This window comes from Chenopodium album, chromosome 5, assembly GCF_948465745.1.
Source record: "Chenopodium album chromosome 5, dcCheAlbu1.1, whole genome shotgun sequence".
NCBI classification, from domain to species: domain Eukaryota; kingdom Viridiplantae; phylum Streptophyta; class Magnoliopsida; order Caryophyllales; family Amaranthaceae; genus Chenopodium; species Chenopodium album.
This window is the reverse complement of record NC_137838.1, coordinates 65,138,333-65,154,632: the sequence shown is the minus strand read 5'-3', so window position 1 is coordinate 65,154,632 and position 16,300 is coordinate 65,138,333. Positions and strand designations below refer to the sequence as shown.

Genomic DNA, 16,300 nt, shown 5'->3' with positions numbered 1-16,300 from the left:
ACCACATAAGAAAAATTAAATATTAATATGACATGTAGGATTTATTTAGATATATTTTTTACTAAATAAACAAGTTGTATTTTTTAGTTAGGATAAAAACTTTGATAGATTTTGTAGGATGAAAAAGTTAGTTTAGAGTATTATTTTCAATAAAATTGTTATAGATTTACATGATAAAATTGTTGGTTTAGAGTTTTATTTCTGATAAAATACCAATATTTCACAGGTATAGAATAAATGATAAGTTTAGCCAGACCACGAGACACTAACATTAGGCATTTCAACTTTTCACTAAATGTTGCGTCACATAGACAACAATTAAATAATTTATCATCTAAATTTATTTTTATATCATAATTTTTTTTTGGAGCGAAAAAAGTAGTTCAAAACGTACAACATTCATTTATAATATATTCTAATCGATTGAAATAAAATACTTCACAATCTAATAAGACTTTATTACTGTATATAAACATGACAATCGGGTCGGAGCACAGGTTATTTTCAGTCGAGTCACTTCGGGTCACGGGTCTAGAAATGTTCAAAGCTAGACCAAAGTTTTGGGTTCGAGTCTCAAAGACGAGTTCATTTTTCTACCTAATTCTATTAAACGAAACCCGTGCAATGCACGTTTTGTTTGAATTTGGTATGCGTTTAACATTATTTTAAACTCGAACCCAAAACAACGCATCTTGTATGTGGCTAGCCATACCATGTGGCAGACTAACAACTTGTAAAAGTACAAAATTACCTCTATAACACTTATTCAATAACCCGTTTAATACTAACCAAGTAACCCATATATCTCTGATTGAGTAACTGTATAACTCTGACGAAGTAAACCCTTGTAACATTTACTGAGTAACCCTTATAACTCAACCAAAGTAACCCCCATGATGGCTGGCCACAAAGTGTGACCAACCACATATAAAAATTTGTGTTATCCAATGTCTTTCGTATGGGACTATTGTTTTCAGATGGTGAATCATTGATCATTTAAATGCTACATTCTTCATATTGATGTAGCACAGCCTTAGTTGTACAATGTAACCGAATATGCATTCTAACTTCAAGTAAATTTTACAGGGAGTTGGACTTTCAAAGACTATGTTCATCTACAAATATTTATGAAAGTTTCATCCTTCATGGTACACTCTATGGGGCTAATGATCTCTAGTTGTTTTTGTTTCCGAGGCCACAAATCTGTCTTCTAGAGATCACTTGGCTTTGCAGAGGGAATGAAGATCAGAAGATGAGGATGTTAAGTTTGTAAAGTCTATAGGAGATGGACTCAGAACAAGAGATCACGATGCAAACTCCATTTTCCTGTAATATGGAAAATGTTGATGAACCTGCTAATGCTGAACAACTTGATTCTAAACAATTGACATATTCTCGAATACTACATCAGACTACTCCAAAAATACCATCCTCATCATTAACACCCAAGATGCGAGATAATAAAAGTTTGGCTGCAGTAAAATTACAGAAAGTGTACAAAAGTTTTCGGATCAGAAGGCAGCTTGCAGATTGTGCTGTGCTTGCTGAACAAAAATGGTATGATTGCTTATTTTATTTTCTTTAGGTCATCAAAGCTGAATTTATTTTGTCATTGACTCATTGTACTAGTTATTCAAGTTTGAATCGACATCATAAATTGCACGTAACATGTTAGTCGCATTCTTATATGCATAACTGTCAACCTGCATTAGCCAAGAAACTGCTAGCATCTTAAAATGATGTGTTAGATCATTATATCATTTGATTTTTCCATGAACTTCATGCATCAGTTACAAATGCCTAGCATCAAGAAGGTTCCACTGTATATTAGTACCAATATATTTTCGAAAACAAAAGTTAATTATTGTTTAACTGAAGTCTCTATATGATCAATGTAGGTGGCAGGTCCTAGACTTTGCCGAACTCAAGCACAGTTCTATATCATTCTTTGATATAGAGAAGCCTGAATCTGCTCTTTCGCGATGGTCAAGAGCAAGAACAAGGGCTGCTAAAGTTAGTAATCAAGATTTTTAACCTTGGTGTATATGCATTATACTTCAATGGCTCAATTCCTAGCACATTCAGTTATTCTTGTTTCTTAATCCATATATTCATGATTTTTTGGCTTCACTTAGGTTGGTAAAGGCTCGTCTAAAGATTCAAAATCTAGGAAACTTGCCCTGCAACATTGGCTCGAGGCTGTGAGTTCAATCTTATTCAAAAACTTTTTTTCCACGTTTCAGACACATACATCATATACTCATCAACAACACAAAGGTTGGATCTTTTCGAAACTTCTAACACAGTCCTTTCTTTATCGATAGATAGATCCTCGACATCGTTATGGACATAACCTACAATTTTACTACGCAAGGTGGCTTCATTGTGACAGTAATCAACCATTCTTCTATTGGTACAAATTCCATGTTTAACACAATTTCAAAAAGTACAACCATATTCAAGGTAGATTCATGACAAACATAATTTGGCTGTTTGAACTAGGCTTGACATTGGAGATGGAAAAGAAGTTGACCTAATCGACAGATGCTCACGATCACGACTTCAACAACAATGCATCAAGTACCTAGATCCAGTGAGTTGCTTTTCCTTAACTTCTCTAACACCTTTTTTACGATTATTTCTTCTTTACAGTTTCCAGCCATTCTGTTATTGGTATGATCGAAGACAAACTAAACGGACTAATTAACCCAAATTGAATTGACCTAAAGCAAATGATCTGTCCTGCTACCTCTCCCCATACCTTCCCATGAATAAAATATTCCATGGATTGATGGAAACCAATGAATAAAGCCGCTCTAGTTTATCGCTTATCATATGTTATAGGGACAACCTGAGACGATATGTGAATTCATGTTATAGGGAGAGAGGGAGGCTTATGAAGTAATAGTAGAGAACGGGAAGCTCATATACAAAGCAACTCGACAGGCTGTTGATACGGTAGGAGTGCCTAAAGGTACTAAATGGATCTTCGTTTTAAGCACAACAAAAACCTTGTATGTTGCCCAGAAAATCAAAGGCAAATTTCAGCATTCAAGCTTTTTGGCTGGAGGAGCTACATTATCTGCTGGCAGATTGATTGTTGACAATGGCATTTTAGTGGTACTAACAGTTTCTTTATTTTTGGAACTATTTTTCTTTATTTTGATTTAGTTTTGAACAACAATCTGTTCAATTGTTACAGTCAGTTTGGCCTCACAGTGGTCACTACCTTCCTACAGAAGAAAACTTCCAGGCATTTATGTCGTTCCTCAAAGAGCATAATGTCGATCTCACTTGTGTCAAGGTAAGTAGAATTCCAAACCGAATTCTATCTGAACGACTCGTTTAATGCCTCTAGCTACTATTTGGAGTTATAGAGTAAAGAATAATGTACTTGCCTGATTTTGTTTTGTCAATGTAGAGCACACCACAAGAGGAAGAAGATGGAGTTGGTAGCAAAACTCCTGCATTCCGTACGAATCAATTCAGAACAGAGGAAGAAGGTACAAGTTCAAGCTGTTTAACTCAAGATGATAATCAACCAAGGCCGCAGGTTTTGAAGCTTTCAGAAGTTGCCACCTCGGCCATGCTAATAAAAAGATCTCAACTTTTAGGCTCTAAGATTGCCAAGCTTCGAATTCCAAGCATGCATGAAATGGTGGAAGAAGAGTTTAAGACACCACAACCACCACCAGAACAAAGTCCCACAAATGATGATGATGTTGAAGAAAATTTCTCAACTGACGATGGCTTTGAGACAGCAGAAGAAACGCTACTCTCAGAGCATGATTTTATGTGTCCTAAACTGAACATATTTGAGGTGTATGACGATCCTGAGTTTGAAGAGCCAATATCAGAAGCAACAATCCTCAAGAGGATCCAAAGTCACAGAAGAACCAGATCTTACCAATTGGGTGAACATTTACAATTTAAATGGACAACGGGAGCCGGACCTAGAATTGGGTGTGTGAGGGATTATCCTTCAAGATTGCAATGCCAAGTGCTGGAGCAAGTGCAATTGTCTCCAAGGAGTAGTAATGCTACTCCTCGGAGCATGAATTATACCCCCCGAACATCATCAGGTTTACACAAAGAAACGTCTCCAAGTAAAAGTAACCTTAGTCCTGACCCCTGAACAAATCAATCAATATCCAGACGCTAACTACTAATCAGTAAAAAGTTAAAGCCATGCTGAAACTTTCTGCTTTCGACTATGAAAAGCATCAAGAACTGTGACATGTAAGTATGTTGTACGTAACCATGTATCTTTAGGCAACTCTTGTTTTGCTCTTTTTGACAATGATATTAACTATTCACCAAACAAACTAAGCAATTACTAGATACCCTTATTATTGTGAACCAGACTCGATTTAGCTATTGGTCAAGGATAGAGTACAACTTATGACATGAACAACTTTTACCTCCCCCCCCCCCCCCCCCCCCTACTAGTTACCAAACAGGCACTGGAAAATCATCATATTACTGACTCTTTTGCACGCTTGCACTGATGCGACTATAGCTTTAGATATCAATATATGGTGATGAATAAAGGTATCATGACAATAACCTAGAATGTCATACATTTTGGTACATTACATGGTCCCGAAATAGGGTACATGCTATGCTATTTAGATACAGTCAGTATGTTGAAATATAAACAAAATCAGGAAAATTCTTGCCTGTTCACCCATTCTCCCGTTGAATTTTCAAAGCAGAGGAAATATAATATACTCTGCATAAAATAGGTTCCAGATAAATCTGTAGAAATTTGTGATTGCTTCCTGCAAAATGAGGTCAAAGAATAATCAGAAATTGGAAGCTGCTTATACAAGCAAGCACCTTTCACTGGGGGATGGGGCACTGGAGTTGGGGTGGGGGGGGGGGGGGGGGGGGGGGAAGAAAGAACTGCTAAACAATCATAATAGACTAAGGTTCAAAGAAGAAAACGATGTGAAGAAAGCTTGAACTTGGCATGAAACATCACACTACACTATGTTTGGATAGGAACAATGGGGGTAAAGGAAAGTGAGGGATACAAATTCCTTTTCCTTTTTCTTTCCATTTCTTGGCTTTTTTTTTTTTTTTTTTTTTTTTTTGTTTTATTAGAATACCTTAGTTAGATAAGACATAGGGAAAGAAAATAGAGGGACCCGTTTTCCTTCCCCTTTTAATAATTCTAATTCCTCCATTGTTAAAGAGATTTGGAAGGAAAATGGAAGGCCACTCTTTCCTTCCCCTCCATTTCCCTTCACTACTTTTGAGTAATAGTGATTGATTTAGAGGTTAGCAATTAGTATGGCTCCTTCAAGGATGACTTTTGAGTGGCCATTGTACTAAATCAAATCACAACCGTTCATTTCTATTAATGGTTTACCTTTTATTTTATTTTAAAAAAAAATTGACCAAATAAAATTAAAAAAAAAATACCATCATACAATCAGTTGAATCATATTGATCATTTACGAGATTGTATAAGACAAAATCAATTAAATCGCATTGATTATATACAAGCAAATCAGGTTCAAATTGATGAAGTTATGTTTTCTATAGGTTTGATTAGATTATTATCAACCTTGTACGAAATTGGCATCTCTATGACCCAAACCAACTCGCTTCCATTAAATCCTTTGAATAAGACTATCTACAAATCGACCTAGGCCTAATTTTCAACAATCAGATTTCTCCAATTCTCCTATTTTTCCTGAATTAATCTTATACAGCCTCCCAGGCTCCCACCACCCAAAAATAACTAATGTATGCAGGGAATCTCACTCAAAACCGTAAAATTATTCACAAATTTCAATATAAAATAGGAAAATCTGTCAGAATAAACCATTTATAACAACTTTTTTGTTGGAAAAAACCTTATTTTTTTGGCAAATAGAAACCAAATTGTAAATTTTTTTTGTTAAAGACAACCTGAGGTCTCTAGTCACACAATTAAACTCTAATTTTCCATTAATCCATATAATTACTAATAATTCTCACTTAAATATCTAATAATTAAGTTAATTTATAAATTAAAAAAAAAAAAAACAAACAAACAAACAAACAAAAACAAAAACCACCCCCATCACCACCAGCCAACCACCCTTTCCTTCTCCCCTTCCCGTGGTAGCAGCCCCCTCCCCATCCCCAGCCGCCTAGAACCCCCAACCCCTGTCGACCCACCTCCTCCGCCAAATCGACCCCCTCCTTTCCCCTTTACCCTCGCCGCACGCGACCATCCTCTAAACCCTAACTCGAAAATTCCCACCAATAGAGTGGTCCTAAGGCTGCGGCTGCGACCGAAGTTAGTACGGTGAGACTTGGGCGGTGGCCAGAGTGCTGATTGGTGAGTTGAATTGTTGACGGTTTGAAGCGTTTTATGATTAAATTGTGGTTGCTGATATTTGGTGAAGGAGGCAGGTTGTGATGTGTTGTTGTGGAGGGCTGGTTGAAGCAGAGGAGCTTGGCGGGCAGCAGCCAAGGTCGCGAACGTGGCAGACCGGCAATGGATTGGACGTTGGTCGCTGAGAGTGGGGGTTATATGCGGTGGCTGGGATGGGGATGGGGAGGGGGAAGGAGTGGCTGATTGGTGGTGGGATGGTGGTGCATTTTGTTTGTGTTTTATTTTTTTAATTTATATATTAATTTAATTAGTAAATACCTAAATGAGAGTAATTAGAATAAATAAGATAAATTAGTGGTTAATTAAGTGAATTAGTGTTCTTGGTTGTCTTCAACAAAAAAAATTTACAATCTGGTTTCCAGTTGCCAAAAAAAAATTTATAAGGTTTTTTCCAACAAAAAAGTTGTTATAAATGGTTTTTTCTGACAAAATTTCCTATAAAATAACCCAAGGTGAAAAAAGATTGAAGAGAACTAAAGGGAAAAAAATACCCAGTACTGAGTAAACAAAGAAGAAACTGAAAGAGAACTGATAAGAACATGGCAAATAATAATTTTTTTTCTTCAAATTTTTATATTAGTCAATAAAAATGAATGGCTGTGATTTAATTTTATACAATGACCACAATTTTACTGTGGCCATTTGAAAACTGTCCTTCCTTCAAATACTATCATATAATGTCACATCTGGCTGGATCTCTCAGCCTTAGCCAGCAGCTGGATTCTTACTAGATGGTATTTTCATCAATATGCTTCCAACTTCCTTACCAAGATTGACCAAACATTCACATGAAACTGAAAGTGATGACTTAGCTATCACATTATGATGAAATTGATTCAAATATGGTCCATGGAAAGGGTCAGCTTTTCCTGTTGATCCAGCACATCTCAAAAAAGTGAAGCTGAGTAGTGACGGCTTTAAATGTGGTTTTCACAGGGTATAGAAGCTTTCTTAGCTTCTTTGGAGGCTTATTATCTTTCCCTTAAAAGAGATATCTTAATCAAATTGTTAGTGACTGAGAAGCAATTGTCATGGCTTTGGTTCACATCATTAGGAGAATTTGTCACCTACACTATTACATTCCATCTTATGAACTGAATTCCATCCTTGTTCTGGTCAACCATTTGTAGGAGTAACTTTAATTTTCAGTAGCAGCACAAAAATAGCAGCCAGAATTTCCATCCAAAACCTATGTTACTCAGACACTTGTCAGATGCAGATATGTATCCAAGTGTTAGACATGACCATTTTATGAAAGCTTTGACTGATTTTGGCCCAAAATGAAGTGTATTAGAGTCATACTAACGTGCAAGTGTCAAGATCTAACTTGCAAATTGAAGTGAAATTAAGGGTCAGAGTACGGTCCACACAATCAATACTGAAATTTGAAATCCTCGTGTTTACCACAAGGCCAATTTGATCTAGATTATACTTTTGAATCATTTACTCAGAAAAGTGTATGAATATCTTTAGACGGAATAGAAGAAAAGACTCAATCAGAAAACAAACAGTGATAATGATCAAATTTCCATCTCTACAATAACGCAAATCTATCAAGAAAGATCTGAAATAAGATAATAATCACAGTAATTTGGCCCTAGCATAACATTAACAAAAACATATAAAGTATTACCTTGGAGTATTTAGCTTGGTCGAGCAACCATGTCTGAAAACAAGAATAACAAAACACACAAAGAACTCACATCAGAAATAAAGATACTTGGTGAATATTTAACCCATGTTAGATGATATATCCACTTTAGCTTAAGCACACGAATCGGTATATTAATGCAGGTAGCATGACTTGACAGTTGATATTTTGATTTCAACCAACAAAATATTAAAAATCTGGCTTAAACCAACACTTGCACATGTATCTTGGACAATTTTAGCCTAGGCCATAAAGATTCAGTTGAAATTGCTTCTGCTCATCACCAGCAACACTTGCAATCTAGCATAAATCCCACAATCCACAGGCTTTGAGGGATGACATGTCTACGAAATATTTACTAGTTCCAAACATGATATCACATTATCACGTATTTCATGAGGACTAGGCTTAACGTTAAAAATGACGATGGTATCATAACGCATTTTGCCCCTCTAACATGATAATGATTGATCAGTCATTTAAGATTTTTTCCTATCAACAGTATGAGCGCATACCTGGAAAACCAAACATATTGCCAAAATGGTGTGTGTAGGTATCATCAAGCTGCGCCTGAAGGCCTGAACAACAAGCAAACCAATCATATGGCAGGGAGTTTTCTCAGCAAAATACAACTGTCTAAAACCAAAGCCTAAACTACAAGTAAAGATATACTGTGAACATGTCAATTAAAGAACACTCACCTCGGGTAAGAAAACAGCAGCAACAATAGAACCAATATAGTTAACCAGCAATAGGCCAGAACCAAGCAGTGAAATATTTTTCACCCCCAGCTTTGTTGCCAGGGTTGATATCTGAAACCTGTAAAAGCATTATCTTACATTAATTTAAAATTTCATTGGAGAAGAACATGAGAATTATGAAAAGAAAGCATGTTACCAGTGATAGTCCCTTTGTCATACAATGGTGTATACAATTTCCATTTAAAGTTTTCCTAGATTATGTAGTGCAATTTCCATCTCATGATTTGACCAGCACATTTTAATTTCCGTTATTACATCTACAGAAATTTAAAATTTGTCCAATTTTCTCTTTTCAATATAATCAGGCCTTACTATCTCTTTCTTATAGCATCTAACTCTCATAAAATTATTCTTGTATATGCAATGACAAAGCCTAATGGAAGTACTCCCTCCGTTCTTTTATGTGCTACCCACTTTCTATTTTAGCCAGCTCTTTTAGCATGCCCGATTTACCATATTACCCGTCTTACCTCATTTTCTTACACCCATCCACCTTTTACATCATCTCTCTTAGATTTTATCCTATACATACTAACCTACTTCAAAATTTTCTCCGTGTCTACAATAGGCAGTAATAAAAGATCAAGGGGAGTACAGTACTACATATCAATTCACCATTACATTAACCACTTCTCGCTATATGCATGAAATTAGAAGCTGAGTGTTTATCATATTAAACTATTAACACATTTTTTTTTCCAGAGAAATGAGTGCCATATGTAGTTGTAAACCCTATGATGCCCTAAAGGAAACAAGATCATCAAATGTGTTCAAAACTTCGAATTCCCACTATCCCCAGAAACTTGATGGATGATAGAAATTCTCTTTAAAAGTAATTAGTCTTGTCTCACTTCTACTAGCTGTTTGTTATGTACTTATGTTTACGTCTATTTGTTCAATAAATCTCAAAAATCCATCTTTCACATGAAGCCCTCCCGCTGTTCTTCAAAATACTATATGCTTAAAGCAAACATGCAATTAATAGAAAATTCATGAAACAATTACAAAGAAAAGATGATAGAAGCAGGACTTACTTGCGATCTCCTTCCACATCTGGGAGATCTTTTGTTATGGCAATCACCAATGCAAACAAAGTTACAAATGTTGTGATGAATACCACAGGATAACTGCATATCAAAATCACAGTATAGAGTGTGTAAATGTAAAGACTAGGTCAATCACAGTGGTGCACATGCCAACATCAAAGAGTAAAATTTCGACTAGTGTCACACTAAAGTCAGAGTAGTTTTGCATTATACTGGACTCAATCTATTTAACTATTTGGGCTTCTTATATATTGTCAAATAACACATGGTTTCTGCAAATCATCAATGGTAACAACTCTGCTACTGCAGAAATAGGGGTGCATAACTTTCCCCCACACATGCCACTCCCCTCAGTCCACTCTATGTTACTTAGACTCTTCTACAGTCAAACACAAGTATGTAGCCCAGTATCCAGCCCAACCAATTTGTAAAATGTCTTGCATGATAAAACTTATAACCATGTTGAAGTATATCCAACACAAGTACTAGGTGAAATGCAAAATCCAAGTAGCATATGCCTTGCTTTAGGTAAGATCTTAATTATACTGGGATAGTATTGGTATTGACATTAATACAAAACTATTGAGCATTTTAGCACAAAATCAGGCCTCAAAGAAAATACATAAACAGCCCATAATTACAGCTTAAAACAAACATTATAGACAGCTGCTAATAACTCTTACTAAGGAAGTCAGTGATAGAATCGAATAATTCACCAAACAGATTACAAAATGCTAGGTTTTTGCTATCAGAATTCTGGATCAGGGTGGCAGAGATATATGAAACAATTTTCTATACATTAAAAACTTCTATTGTATAATACTTATGTAAAAATTCACTTTTTCAATCATTGTTCTAGACAAAATGAGCATTATTATTATTCTTATTATTATATAAAAAGCCCTCTGCACCGTTTACCTAATTATAGAAAGAACAAACTCATGTTTCTAAAAAACTGTCTATTGAGATTTGAGAAACAGAGACATACCTCCACTCAAATGGGAGTCCTAAAGCTGCTCTGGTGGCATAGTATACACCAAAATTAAGAAGAAATCCACGAACCTGCAAAGTTATTCTGCATTATCTTCATAGCCATGTTGAAAAGTGCATAAAGTAACCCAGCACAAGTATCTCAGCTATGATGAATCTGCTCATGTAGACACCACGCTCACAAATATACCCCAATAGCAATAACTAGGGGTGACCAAAAATAACAGGTACCTGGTTCTGGACTCAGATTTGGTATCACCGGGACCAGAATGGATCCAATATCTCGGAACCATTCATGACCGGTTCCAAAGCCTCATTTCTTGGATTCAGTACCCCTGGGTACCCGGTGAAACCAATTCTTGACAGATCAGAAAATTGGTGTATTGGTCCAGATTTTTATACAAACATATGTAATAGAGTAATAGACATTGCAAGTATCTCTACAAACCCAACACTCCTAATAAAAAAGAGGCCAAGCCTACCCTTCCATCATACTTTAGTAACTGCTTGATTAACTCATTTCAAACAACAACAACAACAATAAAGCCTTAGTCCCAAAATAATTTGGGCTCGGCTAACATAAATCGTCATAAGGAATCGTACAATATAAAGAAAAGGACATAACAAATTCACCATTTAAAAGAGCTTTAAAAAACTTGAGTAAACAGAAGAGCATTTAAGAAAATGAAGGGAGTTTTAAAAGAGAACCAAGAATAAAATTCAAGAAAGTTTTAGAAGAGTGGTCAAAACGTTGAATGGATAGAATTAGCCAAAACACCACGTTGGTTCGGCTACTCCGTCGACACAACTCTACTAATTCCTAGATACTGAACACCACTAGAAGCAATTGAGAGAAGAACCTTGGATACAGTAGCACCACCAAGGATTAAGGAGATAGTACTCTACCTAAGAAAACACAAAGTGTAATTATATTTTCATACTCAAAAGCTTGAGATTCAGGGTTACATTCATGGCTTATTTATAGCCTTGATTTAGTCAGTATTACAACCAATTTAAGTTAATGCAAGGAGTAAATGATAAGGTTGAATTTTGATGTTGCCGACATGGAGGGGTATAGGATGCCGACATGAGGAAGTTTCTAGATGTTTTTCAAACCTTGTCAAACTTCCCTTGTTGGAGAAGACTCAATCTCGAGTTTTTGCTCTTCCCCATTCTCGTAATATGGGGACAAATTAGCAACATTAAATGTAGCTGAAACATTATATTCCCCTAGAAGCTCGATCTTATATGCATTTTCTCCGATCCTTTTAGCACCTTGAATGGTCTAAGCTTGAGTTTACCAATTGTTACCCTTGGAAACCTTTCCTTACTTAAGTGAATCCAAACCAGATTCCTTCTTTAAGACAAGTAGGTTTACGAAACTTGTTAGCTTGCTCTTGATAGCGCTAATTTTGCCTTATGATTTGAGCTTTAACCTTCTCATATATATTCTTGATTTCTCTAGTTCATTGGCATCACCACTAAAGTGGTTAGGAGAGGGCAGTGGAACAAGATCAACCGGTATAGTTGGATTTTTATCGTTGACGATCTTGAAAGGGCTTTCACCGGTGGTTTGGCTTGGGAAACAATTGTAGGCGAACACACGGAGAAAATGCATATAAGATCGAGCTTCCAAGGGAATACAATATTTCAGCTACAATTAATGTTGTTGATTTGTCTCCATATTATGAGACTGGGGAAGAGCCAAGACTCGAGGTCGAGTCTTCTCCAAGACTCCAACAAGGGAAGTTTGACAAATATCTAAAAGCTCCCTTATGTCGCCATCCTATACCCCCCATGTTGACAACATCAAAATCCAACACTATCATCTACTCCTTGCATTAATTAGCTTCTTGCATCAACTTAGTTGGTTGTAATAGTGACTAAATTAAAGCTATAAATAAGCCATGAATGTAACCGTGAAACTCAAGCTTTTGAGTATGAAATATAATTACACTTTGAGTGTTCTTAGGTAGAGTACTATCTCCCTAATCCTTGGGTGGTGCTACTGTATCCAAGTTTCTTCTCTCAATTGTTCCTAGTGGTGTTTCCATATCTAGGAATTAGAAGAGTTGTATTGTCGGAGTGACATGGTGTTTTGGCTAATTCTATCCGACCCTACCCAGTACGGTGTCACACCTTTTTACTTGTTATCCACCTTTTTCTTACACCCACTCCCCTTTTTTCAAACTTTCTTTGAAACAAGAGTATTTGAACTTTCTGGAACGTAGGTAGTATGTAAAATGCAAAATACTTCAAGAAAAATATGATGTTATAGAATATGTTATAATGGTTAACCATGGAATCGTTTGTGCATCAAATAATCTTAAAAAATATATATGTTCTTTGCCAAAGAGTAAATGCGACTCCACAGTGTGAAGCTAAGTAATAAGCTACAAACTTTAAATGCTAGTAGAAGACAGAAGTAAATAAAAAGCATACCGTTGCAATTATAAGAAATGCTACGACAGGAAATCGCTTCATTCTAAATGGAGGAACAGAATAGATGGTTCCAAGAAACAATCCCAAACAATATAGGGACGTTATGAAAGGACCAAAGTTTGATGCAACAATAGAAAATCCAGTGACCGCAAAAGCCAACACTAGCACCCATGCAGATCCGACAGAAAGGTCTCCTGCTGCTATAGGTAAATAAGGTTTGTTCACCCTGTAACCACAAGTAGAAAATCGCACTTACTATTTCAACTACAACAAGTTTAGGAAATCCAAATCCAGAAAGGTAAAATACTGAACATTGCCACCAGACAAAAATTGCCCTCAATAATTGAAGATTTGAAGTGCAACTGTCATATAGATGAAATTATTTTCAGCGGTAAGTAATAATAAATTCAAGGATGTGCATTTCCTGGATTATTTTAAGTTGCTAATGACAAAAATTCCAATTTCATAATTATGTCAAAGTGTGTGTTTGTGTTTGCACTTCAAATCATTTAAAGTTATTTGTGTTTGTGTTTGCAACACATTCTGCAATAATTTTGAAGTGGATGGATAGAAGTATGCCAGACTCAAGAGAATTCAGGGACACTGGTGGTAGCCAAGTGCTAACGGCATCAAGGTCTTGTATAATTTTCAAGATTTAGAATTTTATGTTATAGACGCCTTAAAAGTAAATTAGACGCCTTAAAATGGCCAAATAAGGATCATCTTATAATTAGTTATACCTATCCAACAAATATGCCCCCGAAAAAGTAAGTAGGAATATTCGAATTCAATTAAAAAATTCCCATCAGAAATTCAATAAGGTTGAAATGCATGGTATAGGCATACATAAGAGATACTAGAAGGTGCCAATGATCATTAGCCTCTTAAAAACCAAATAGAAAAATTACAAACCAAATGACACTATATCACAATTATAATTGCATACTTATCAATACCAATATCGTAGATCTGATTGATGCCCACTATATAGCCATTCCCACATATCAGAGCGACAAGACCAGAAACGGCCTTTAACACTAGAGACCATCTTATCAAATTTGGATTTTCAATAAGTGCTCTCGCCACCAAAGCACTGCCAATAAGAAGTATAGAAAGAGTAGCTCAGTATACCCACAAGGCCTTCATAAGAAGAATAACCTTAACAACAGAAATTGCAGGATTAGAACAGAAGCAACTTACAAGGAACCTAAAGCTGTTCCACGAATAGTATGTGGTCTTAGGAATCTCCAAAAGGCATTTCTGAACTCTGAAACTTTGTCTACAACTGGATCAGAGTCAGCGGCTCCAGCTTCTGCACTAGCCTAAACACCACTTGAAAATCTTAAATCAATAGGATGTGCTAGAGATCACACAAGGCTACACAAATACACAACTACACGCAAATCATACAATTAAAGAGAACTTTAGCTTCATATAACAATAACAATCTTTCTCAACGACATTAGGTCGTTTGTGTTGGATTACCAATTTTTGCAAAGGCTAAGAGCTTGGACAGATTTTCATATTGAAGTAAATGATTGCGATTTTGAAAATGATGTTATTCTTTCCCTGCTTGACAGAAAACACACTGGTGCAACTTAATTGGTGTTATATTGGCTCATGCATTATTAACTCATGTGTACTCGTTAACAGCTGATATGCTAGATTTCCAAAGAGGATCAAAAGGGATATCGAATAGAAAACAGCTCCTAACTTCTTGAATGAACATCTTTCATCATTATCTAAGGAAACTACAACAAAATAGACAAGCATGGCAAAGGCAGGAATTCCACTCCACCTACTAGAGCTCAAAGATACTGGTAAAATGTATATGTAAACCAAAGACGACCACAAGAGATTGACTATGAAAATTTCTACTCCTAAATTTTCGAATCCTTTGTCGATTCATCCAAGGCATGTAGCAATAACAAATACACCTAATATGGTTTACAAGTCACAAACCACCAAAGAATAGCCTCTCATTAAGATTTCAGGTCTCTAAAGTTTAAAATTTGTCAATGATTTATATAAATTGTGAATGCTTCTCAATAAAGGCACACCAAACATTGAGTCCCTTACTGAAATTCATTTAATTTCAAAGTTCTAATATATTTTATAACCCTCAAACTACAAATATGACACCAGCAACTTTGTTCACTGAAACACACACAAGACATAGCCTTTGAATGCAACCCCAATACATACTGTACAGCCCACCAAGGGATATCAAAGATATGTAGGTCAGTTTCAAGATTGAAGTCGAGTTATATCGGTTTAGAGTCGTAAAATCTTGTTCAAATTCCACTACTTTGTTCTCCATTCAAATCAATTTTCAAATTCAATCAGCTCAATCAATAAAATATAAAGCTTAATCACAGTAAAATCCCAATAATTATTCCAACCATCATCATCACAAGTACAAGAAATTCATCCAAAAATCAAACAGACACAAAAATAATTACATAAATTATATGAAATAATAATTGCAATTAAAAAAAATAAACTAAATTACGGGAAATACCCGGATGGATAAACGGGGACGAGAGCTGGAAATTGTAATGCTGGGTAATCTGCATTTTCTTGTTGATTGAAGGGAAGAGAAATTTGTGGGAAATCCCAATGAAATTTTGGAGGGATTTTGATTAAGAATAGAAGTGGGATTAGAGGAATTTCGTTTAATTGAAGAGATAGGATGAAGATGAGTGGAAGTGGATGAACACTGTAAGAGCTCCATTTCGAATTCAGAAGCAACACGTCCAGTCAAGCAGGATTGAGAAAGAGGTTGAGTCACTGAATTTTATTTTATTTTTAGGATAATTTGTCAATTACTGCCGCAAGTTAATACCCCCTTGTAAAAAACTACCGCAAATTAAAAAAAGTTGTGAATTACTACCGTAAAAAATTTTAAAATATTGCGATTATTATCAAACCCCCCATTAAACTCAACTATGACGTCATTATATCCCTTTAACTCATGTTTGACCATGGTTAAGGGCTTTAACCAGCCCAAAAAAAATGG

The 16,300-nt window shown here is 35.7% G+C and overlaps 2 protein-coding genes across 2 annotated transcripts; one reads left to right on the top strand and one right to left on the bottom strand.

Moving 5' to 3' along the window:
- Positions 1 to 1,285: 1,285 nt before the first annotated feature.
- LOC145633014 (IQ domain-containing protein IQM6-like) lies at positions 1,286 to 4,135 on the top strand. Its single transcript, XM_081685326.1, has 8 exons — positions 1,286 to 1,557; positions 1,899 to 2,013; positions 2,136 to 2,201; positions 2,325 to 2,413; positions 2,503 to 2,593; positions 2,881 to 3,120; positions 3,203 to 3,304; positions 3,422 to 4,135. The coding sequence occupies exons 1-8, from the start codon at positions 1,286 to 1,288 to the stop codon at positions 4,133 to 4,135; spliced, it is 1,689 nt and encodes a 562-aa protein (XP_081541452.1).
- Positions 4,136 to 4,505: 370 nt separating this feature from the next.
- LOC145630868 (homogentisate solanesyltransferase, chloroplastic-like) lies at positions 4,506 to 16,060 on the bottom strand. The gene is made up of 10 exons (XM_081683001.1): positions 15,803 to 16,060; positions 14,482 to 14,603; positions 14,228 to 14,374; positions 13,282 to 13,507; positions 10,838 to 10,911; positions 9,838 to 9,930; positions 8,744 to 8,861; positions 8,558 to 8,620; positions 8,025 to 8,057; positions 4,506 to 4,781 (listed from the first exon to the last, which is right to left on the bottom strand). The coding sequence occupies exons 1-10, from the start codon at positions 16,013 to 16,015 to the stop codon at positions 4,707 to 4,709; spliced, it is 1,164 nt and encodes a 387-aa protein (XP_081539127.1). The 5' UTR covers positions 16,016 to 16,060; the 3' UTR covers positions 4,506 to 4,706.
- Between the last annotated feature and the right edge of the window lie 240 nt (positions 16,061 to 16,300).

Excerpts from the sequence above, each read along its gene's own strand:
- LOC145633014 (XM_081685326.1), top strand. The coding sequence starts at position 1,286 with ATGGACTCAGAACAAGAGATCACGATGCAAACTCCATTTTCCTGTAAT. Across the intron at positions 2,014-2,135 it reads CAAGAACAAGGGCTGCTAAA|GTTGGTAAAGGCTCGTCTAA; the intron begins GTTAGTAATCAA and ends GGCTTCACTTAG. Across the intron at positions 2,202-2,324 it reads TGCAACATTGGCTCGAGGCT|ATAGATCCTCGACATCGTTA; the intron begins GTGAGTTCAATC and ends CTTTATCGATAG.
- LOC145630868 (XM_081683001.1), bottom strand. The coding sequence starts at position 16,015 with ATGGAGCTCTTACAGTGTTCATCCACTTCCACTCATCTTCATCCTATC. Across the intron at positions 10,912-13,281 it reads CATTTCTTATAATTGCAACG|GTTCGTGGATTTCTTCTTAA; the intron begins GTATGCTTTTTA and ends ATAACTTTGCAG. Across the intron at positions 8,862-9,837 it reads GATGTGGAAGGAGATCGCAA|GTTTCAGATATCAACCCTGG; the intron begins GTAAGTCCTGCT and ends ATGCTTTTACAG.